At 33.8% G+C, this 9,251-nt stretch overlaps 1 protein-coding gene across 1 annotated transcript; it reads left to right on the top strand.

The window, feature by feature from the left end:
* Positions 1–41: 41 nt before the first annotated feature.
* On the top strand, positions 42–9,073 carry LOC110115310 (protein STRUBBELIG-RECEPTOR FAMILY 3; the record flags this gene model as incomplete). The annotated part of the gene is made up of 16 exons (XM_028692433.1): positions 42–98; positions 1,244–1,382; positions 3,814–3,943; positions 4,031–4,102; positions 4,251–4,316; positions 4,420–4,491; positions 4,582–4,653; positions 4,798–4,869; positions 4,956–5,021; positions 5,155–5,220; positions 5,331–5,701; positions 5,839–6,143; positions 7,225–7,487; positions 7,576–7,663; positions 8,670–8,755; positions 8,912–9,073. Coding segments are annotated over exons 2-16 (1,991 nt in total), but the record flags the coding sequence as incomplete, so codon positions are not given.
* Positions 9,074–9,251: the final 178 nt, after the last annotated feature.

The following is a 9,251-nucleotide window of genomic DNA, read 5'->3' as shown; positions in this document are numbered from 1 at the left end:
CTCGCCCTTTTCGTTTCTTACTCTGGTTAATTTCTGCTGCTCTCGTACCGCAACTGAAGGTTGAAGGAAGCTTGAGGCTTCTCTGAGTTTGAGTAAAGGTGAGATTTTTGGGATTTGATTCGCAGGTTTTGTTAACATTTAATGTCTACGAGGCTATTTGTTTCTTAGGAATGCTATAGTTGGTACTAATTATGCTGGGAATGCTTATCTCCTGAAGTTTAGGGTTACCTTCCTTGCTAGTGTTTTGTTATTTTGGTTTTTCATTTTTTCCTTTTTCTTATGTTAAAAGTTTTTCTATCTTCTGGTGCCGTAAAGAAAATGTTGGATTTTTTTTTAACAAAAGAAAAGATTTCGTAAGAAAAGTAAAATATAGTTGGAAATATAAGTCGCGATTGTCAATGGGAATGTTTATAGTATAGGAATTATTATGAAGTAAATTAAATTAGTTGGGAAATGAAAGCCAGAAAAAAGGAGCGATTGAAGGTCTTCCTCTGTAGAAAGCTGAGAGCGGCATTCTATGTAACCTTACACTCCTTTTGAGAACCCAAAGCAGTAAAAGAAAGAAGTTATTAAAAAAAGAAGAAAATTAGTGATGTGGGAGAAAGATTTCTATTTAAAGAGGTAGAATTGATACGTTTGTATCAAGTAGAGGAAAATTATTGATTTTCTTTAGTCATCCCCTTAACACGGCTATAAAAGAGGAGTATCTAAAGGAAGGGTGGTTGGAAGCTTTTGAACAAGCTCTCTGGCAAGTTGTTCTAATGATTATCTTATTTCTTTGTTTATTTTAAATCTCTTAAAGTGAATTTAAAACCATAAAAAAGTTGGTAATTTCGTAGTTATGTTAACTGCCAAGCTCAAATTTTTTTTAGCGGGTGATATGTCCGAATACTCGGTAAAGATATATCTTGATTTTTCAATTTCTTTTTTATTTATCTTTCCTTTTGACATATCTAGATAGTATATCATATTATGGCTTCAAGGACTCCTACCATTGGGCTTCGACTTCTCTCAAAAATTTTTAAAAGCTGGCCAACAATTTTTTCCCGAATAAGTGTTTGGGACAGTTTTGCTGCCACAAAGCAATAATAAAACACTAACAATTGAACACTCATTTAAAGCTTTAACTATTCTTTATTTCCGCCATATTTTGTTTGCTTCTCTATTTCATTAATAGACTGTAGTCTCAGTGATATCTGTCATTGATTAAAATTATTTGTTTAACTTGTAAAACGCTGGATAGGTGCATCTACTGTCTTGATATACAAGGAAGTCTTGGAAAATGGTTGACTTGAAACTAAGGATGATATCAATTTTTGCTCTTTGCTTGGTCATTGTTGTTGCGATACCTTTTCCTTCAGGATACACATGTGAAGAAGATGGTAAATTGCAATATCTGCTTCTATTGTTTTACTTCCTAGATCCATGTAACCTGAAAGTGATGTTGTTGGGATAATGGCTTGCATCATAATAAACTTCTACGAACTTTCTCATCTTTTTTATGTTTAACTCTTATATTATGACTTCTCAAAAATTTATTGTTAAGGCAATCATATATTTGTGATGGTTTGTGCAGTATGTGGAGATGAGTGGTGGTTATGGTGCTTTTTGTTATATGCACTTTTGAGAATCTCATTTCCATGAATTCCTTTAATTTGTAAAGCCTTCATTTTGCAATAGTTTTAGTACCTTGCCTCTATGGATATAAGATTACTAATATTTTTCATGAAAGTGGTGAATGTTGGAAGGGGTGAAGTAATATTCTCAATTGAGTGCCCTTTACCTAGTCTTATGCATAGAAGGAATGCTATATGATGTCATTGAAATCAATTTGCTAGAGAAAAAATAAAACCTATGAATTCTCTAGCATGCAATAAAGATAAAACAAAAAAACAAGATGTGGAAGGGTCAGTAAGAGAGAATATGATGGCCATAAATAAACATAAACAAATCTCAAACACAGAGGTAGAGATACTAAGATTTATGTGGTTCAACTTCAGTCAAGTCTATGTCTATGAGAAGGAGAGAGAATCCGATCCTCCAAACAAAAAGTTCACTAACATGGTGCACACAATACTAGGACATTCATAATTCCTTCTCAGATCTAATTAAACCTACACTTAACAAAGATGAAGCCCAAATGTTACCTCATAAATATCTTCTCCTTGCTTGCACCACAAGACCCTTGCCAAAATTGTTTGTCTAAATTTCTAATCCACCCTTCTCTAAGAATTCATAATCGTCAGTGTACATGAACTGAGCATTGAAGAAGATGATGAAGCAAGGGATATGTCCCCTTAGCCAATACTTTCATATATATAACAAATGAACGCTTGCTTAGAAACCAAGGATTCCTATGCATGCATCCCAAATATAAGGGTTGCATGGATCTGAAGGGTTGTGAATTTTGGTTGAAAATTTGGGTGAGTTTTGGGTGTTTAAAATTTTGATTTTTTATTAGTAATATTCAAATTAAAGCTCATAAATTTTTAGAATTGCTATCTATATAAATCAATCTGTAATATATTATTACATTTGAAAACCATAGTATTTTCTCATTAGTTATTTTGGGTCATATATATTCTCACTCACAACCAAAGCTAACTTTTTTGGTCTTTGACTTTCTTTAAATTAAATATTTGCTTAATTTCCTACATAGAATTCAATTAACAACTGGTTTTGTAGTCTTCTTATTTATAACTAATCTTGTTCCTACTTATTTGTAATTGGTCTTATGCCTTTTTCATCTATAATTGGCCTTATTTGTTTACTCTCGCTTTTCCCAGGTTGTCTGCGTGGAATTTATCATTTACTTTGTATAGGAGACTTTTTGTTAGTTTGGCTTTAAGTCATCATCTCTCATAATCTTGATTTACTTGTCCCAAGGCAATGATGTAGCCAGACTATAAAAGCGAGAGAAGGTTGAAGATAAAGGGGGAAGAGCAAATGAGGGTGTCTCTTATCCATATTTTAAGCTATTTTAGATTAAATAGATATAAATGTGGAGCATGGTTGGTTTGCATTGGAATTGCACAAATGCCAAGATCTGTACAGAAATTGTTAGGCAGCTCCAAACGCTTGTTGAGCTAGAGGATCCTGTTACAAATCAGTCGCAATCTAATAATGTAATGTATTGCCTCGGATGATATCAGATGTTCGCGCATTGGTGCATATTTAAGAAGTAAATTTTCATTAAATCAGATTATACGCTCTAGGTAAAAGCCAATTTATAGTCATGCTTGTAGAACAACTTCCATATTAACTTGTACAGTCATGTCACAAGCTATCTTGATCAACAGTTATGGATGTCGTAAGCAGATTCTAGCTAACGGTTACAAAATTGAGGATGTTTTACTGGGTGAATTAATACCTAGTTTTATTATTGCTACTGAGAGAAGCCCTACTTGGTAGAAAAAAAATATATAGATTCATTTTTCTCGTAGAGATATGAAAGTTATTAGTATGTTTGTTTAGGTTGTGTGGTGATAGAACATATTATATTTGCATCCTCATCAATCCATCTCCGGGCATGCTCTTATTCATAACGGTAACCAATTGTGACATTGTGTTTTGCTATATTAATTTAGTTCTATGATATACAGAAATTTTAAATTTTGAAGTAATATGCATTTTGCACGTTTTTGTTCAATACGAGTGCTGGATGCCTTTCTAAGATCCGTTTTATGCTAATGATTCTTTTTTCTTAGATTTAAAATGTTCTGAAGAAGCATACTATTTGAAACTTTTTTTTTTTGTGCTAAGGGGACTCCAAAATTACTAGTTCAGCTAATATTTTAACTTGTTTGCTCGCAGTCTATGCTATTAGTAGCTTGCATGCGGCACTTGGGCATCCCCTTCTTCCTGGATGGACCCCTTTCGGAGGGGATCCTTGCCTTCAAGGATGGCAAGGCGTCCAATGTGTTGGGCCAAATATAACTGCAATGTATAGTAATTTTATGTAATTATTGCTGATATTCCTGTAGTATGTTTGAAACTACAATGGTAATTGCTTCTTTTTTTATATTGACAGAGTTATCAATGATGCAAATCTTGGTGGAGAATTAGGTGATATGCTTGGAAATTTTACTTCTATTATTACATTGTAAGTGTTTACTCTTAGCACTGGATGAATTTGTTTCTTTGCATGCCTTGAAATAGTTCAAACTTGTAAATTCATGCTCGTTTAGAATTCCTTCATTTTTTTCGATGAAATTAGTGCTGTTTTCATCATATATCTCATTTTGGTGCAGAGATTTTAGCAATAACCATATTGGTGGAAGCATTCCAACAAATTTGCCAGTTACTCTAAGGCAATTGTATGTTTTATTTGTTATTGAATTGCACCTGTTTGCAGCTTATGATGCCCCCATTTTCATATTGATATTAGCTTTGATAGTGAGAATTCTTCAATTCTGTTAGTTTTCTGTCATCCAACCAACTCACGGGAAGGATCCCAAGTTCTTTGGCAGATTTAACTCTCCTTTCTGACATGTAATTCCGCTCCACAATTCAGAATTGTCCTTTTACATTTTATCTATTGAAAATAATTTTTGAACTTGTAAATCCCCACTTCATTTTCAGGTCACTCAATGAAAACTCCTTAAATGGAGAACTGCCTGATGCTTTCCAGTCCCTTACTGGTCTAGTGAACTTGTAATCACTTTTTATACCTCGAGTTCTATTTTTATTATTTCCTTTTACATTTATTTTTATTATTTCCTTTTACATTTCCAAGATACTTTTTCCTTTTCTTTTATATCTGAGTTTCCATCTGTGTAATTTGGTGTAAAAACTCAGGGATGTTTCTTCTAACAATTTGAATGGTCCTTTACCACCCTCAATCACCAGCTTGTCATCGCTGACTACCTTGTAAGTTATTCGACGCTTTGATTTTTTTTTTTCTTTTCTCTTTTCCTTTAGATTCAACAAGGTTGAGTATCATTTTCTATATGCAGACATATACAGGATAATCATATATCTGGAACCCTTGATGTTTTGCAAGATCTACCCCTCATGGATTTGTATTTCCTCTACCTGCTATTTATCCTTTTTTGTGCATTGTTCAACTTCTTTTTCTTTAATTTTTTTATCACCAGTTTCCACAAATTTGTTTCTTTTAGCTTACCAGAATGCTTCCTGTCTGCTATTAAACAGGGACATTGAGAATAATCTGTTTTCTGGACCTGTTCCAGAGAAGCTCTGGAATATTCCAAATTTCAAGTAAGTGCTATGATTTGGCTTGATTATCTTTCCATACTGGCATAGGAAATTAGTAATTTCTGCCTTGTTTATATGATTATGATTCAGAAGCAATTTCATATGATGTGCAGATCGAACGGAAATCCATTTAATACAACAGTTGCTCCAGAACCAGCACCAATTCAGGCATTTCCTTCCTTAGTTGCACCTGTTCCTTCCCCTTATTCTGATGCACCCGTTCGCCATGGTGCACCTACTCACCATGGTGGAACAAGCTCGACTGTTAGAAAAAATTCAACCATGAGGGTCATTGCTTATGTTGTTGCTGTGGTACTAGTTATAATTGCAGTTCTCCTTGCTCTATTTTGTACATTGAAGTTGCAAGAACGACACCTCAAGCGTGAGCTCATTCCCAAGTGTCATAAAAAAAGGGCACCTAAAATGACCAAGCAGCCTTTAAGCACTACTGGTTTGGTTGCATCAAATTACAAGAAAGAAGATTGTAAGTTCATTAATTTGCTTAAATGTCTAACCCATCCGGTTTAACATGTTTTATCTTTCTTTATACTCATTTTAATTACTCATCTGTGTTTTTTTCTTGGTTCTTTTTTTTTGTGGATCTGCAAATATTTCTGGTAGTTTATGGGAACACTCTCGGGAAACAAAATGAACATGAAGCTCATATGATTGAAACTTCTGCAGGGCTGAGGCCCATTATGGCTGAAAAAGTTGCTGCAAAACCCATTGCCCCCTTGTACAAAGAAAAAGATTATATTTCTTTTGACAAAGCAATGCCTCTAAAAAGAAATTGTACTCTCCCAGCTTCTGTGACATCCTTTTCTGTTGCTTCGCTTCAGCAGTATACCAATTATTTTGGAGAAGAAAATCTGATCAGAAGCTCTTATTTGGGAAGAGTATATATGGCAGAGCTGTCTGAGGGCAAGGTATCTACTGATTAAATTTCTTTGTGTTTTATTTTTAATTAATTTCCTTCAATATCTGACAACTAAATGGCTTTTAATGTTTTATCAGATTATATTTGCTAATTTTTTGAATAGCTAAATGTTTTATTAAAAATATAAATTTATTCTAAATATTTTATTATTTGAATGTAGGGCATAAGGCCATTTAAAGATAGAATTTTACACAGGGTGCTCTTTGATAGTTAAATATATAATATGATGGTGGTAAAAAGAGTTTTTCTTTGTTTTTTGTTCAACTTTTGTAATTATAAGTAGGAAATCTTGTTTATTGTGTGCAACATATGATGATTAATTCCTCGAGAACTTCTTAGAGTGGGAGCTTGTCAGGCGAAACATGACTTTTGAAGGTGAATAAGAAAATAAGGCATGCAGAACATGATATAGTATTATATAACTGAGTTAGTGGAGAGAATAAACTGGTAAAGCTGAATGAAAGCCTTTCCTCCTTCAATATACGTGAGGGGCATATGCCATTAATGTTTCTCATAACCATAACAATTTGTAATGTGTGTCCATATTTTTTCCCTCACCACATATAAGAATGGCTGGCTTTTATGTGGACTGGAAATGTTATTTAGTTTTACTGTTTACTGAAAAAAACTTTTTTACCATGTTTTATTTATTTTCTGTCCTTACATGTCTAATAGTGCAAAACCTTTTTTAGTGTAACTATCTCTCACATTAATATTGTCTATTCATGGGAGAAAATAAGTAAAATTATCCAAAGCTGAGCAGTTTCTATAACATGACAAAATTTGTTTATATGATTTATAAGCCTCTCCCCTAATAAGTTAACTTTATCAGAAAGAAAACTTGTGTTATCATCTTTAATGCATGTGTGAGCATACATATTTTTCCTAAAACAAATCCTCTTCTTTACTAATAATAATGGAGCTTTAGCCTCAAACATAAATGCTGATGTTTAGGTTGGGGAGAAAGTGCATTATTCCCATCTTCATGATTTTTCATTAGCTTAATTTGATTATGTTAACATATTTAGGATGTTAATAATTTGATTGGATCAACTATGATTCATTTCCAGCTATTAACAGTCCTGAAGCTCAATAATCTGACTTCAAACATCAATACTGATGACTTTCATGAGTTAGTGTTGCGCATCTCAGAACTTCAACATCAGAACATCATTAAGCTTGAGGGCTATTGTTCTGAATTTGGACAGAGGCTGCTTATCTTTAAATACTTCAGCAGAACTACACTTAATGACTTGCTTTATGATTTTAGTAAGAAGAGATTATCATGGAATGCTCGAATTCAAATTGCGCTTGCTGCTGCCAGAGCCATAGAGTTTGTTCTTTGAGCTTTTTCTCGGTAAAACTATATCCATCCTAAAATTTATGACCATGTCGTGAATGCATTCTCTCTTTTTTTGAAGGTACCTACATGAGTCCTGCAAGCCTCCCGTCATACTCAGAAACCTAGAAGCCTCCAGTATTCTACTTGATGATGAGCATGAGCTTGCAGTATGCATTTCTTGAAGTTGGCCTGGCTGTCAGATGTATTATCCAACTCTTTACCCACGGTAAGCAATGCAGAGAGATAGTAACCTATGCCTTGCGATTTATCATGAATGTTCTTGATAGTTTAGGGTGTGTTTTCTTTTGAAAGGATATTTGGAAGGAATTTGTTTTCCCAAAATGCATTTTGTTTCACATGTAATTATAATATTTAATGAATTCGCTAGAAATTTCAAACAGATGCCACTCTCACTGGCAATTCCCTCCACCCCAAGTGAGAATGAAAAGAAAAAAAACTAATTAGATCATAACGCCAGTCAGATTTCCCCTCACAAGAAACAAAAACTCAATTTCTAATTCAACCAAACAAGAAAGAAAAAAATATTGTTCACTCAATTTCTCTTCAGCCCCAAACACCTGGTGAAAAAACTAATTTCTCTTCAGCCAAACACGTGTAATAATTAATATTGTTCACATGTTTTGGATATTAGTCTTTGTGATGCAAATAAATAAGAAATAACCAAATACCCAGTATACTAAATTGTCCTTGATAACCGCGGTGTCGTGTCTTCTTCTGTTTAGTTCTCTCTTTGTCTATGTTCTACAAACTGGTATCAGGTTCAACCACTTTCACTGTATTCCATCTTTGTTAACGAGCTAAACTGCTGCTATATAAATTTAGCTGCCGTTTCATGGTGTGATAATTGACGATTTCAAAATACCAAGCTTTTGAATAGCAAATTGAGTGATCTGATGTTCCGTTTGATCCTAGAATGGAAAATAGAGCTTGGGTTCTTTATGTTGATGATGTATTACAATGAATGAATGTTATATTTTAAGATGACATAGAATGAGGATAACGTTATTTAACTTGTCTCAAGTTTGAAATATGCTAAATGATGTTACCAGATGATTCGAATAAAAGAGATCCTAAAGTGAACAAGAGCTAAAAATCCATTAGGTAACAAAATCTATACATTATCATATAAGCCATTGCATACTTTTGTTTCAGTTTTTCATGGTGATTCAAGAACACCTTTTGGTTATGAGGCCCCAGAAAATTAGTGAGCTTCAGGGATCCTGTTTATACAGATCGAAGTGATGTTTTTACAGTTCGCCTTGTTAGTAGAGCTTCTTACTGGACGCCAAACCATAGTGAACGTAGAAAAATGCTTTTATGAGAAACTTTTAGGTCTCTTTTACTTCTCATCTAAAGACTACATTGTAAAAGGTTCTGCTTTGTCTCTCTGTCAGTTCACAGGTCTCGTGCCAGAAGCAATACTTAGTCAGTGGGCCAGTCACACGCCTTATGACCATCAATGCATTATCAAGAATTGTGGATCCTTCTATTGATGGGTGGTTTCCTCTAAAGTCATTATCTCGCTTTGCAGGATATCATCAGTCGTGTGTATTCAGGTATGTATTACTGGCATTTTATAGTCAGCTGCACCGTTAGTTTTTTGCTTTTTTGATGCTTTTTATCCAATGAGTGATATTTTTGTCCTTATATTCTTATCGCTCTATCTTATCCATATTCATGATGTTCTATATATATTGTCTCAATGTCTCGCAGTAGCCATTTGTATCTTCAGGC

The sequence above is a fragment of the Dendrobium catenatum genome, unplaced genomic scaffold (genome assembly GCF_001605985.2).
Source record: "Dendrobium catenatum unplaced genomic scaffold, ASM160598v2 original_scaffold_201058, whole genome shotgun sequence".
NCBI classification, from domain to species: domain Eukaryota; kingdom Viridiplantae; phylum Streptophyta; class Magnoliopsida; order Asparagales; family Orchidaceae; genus Dendrobium; species Dendrobium catenatum.
Note: the sequence above shows the minus strand (reverse complement) of the source record. Positions and strands in the feature narration are given on the sequence as shown.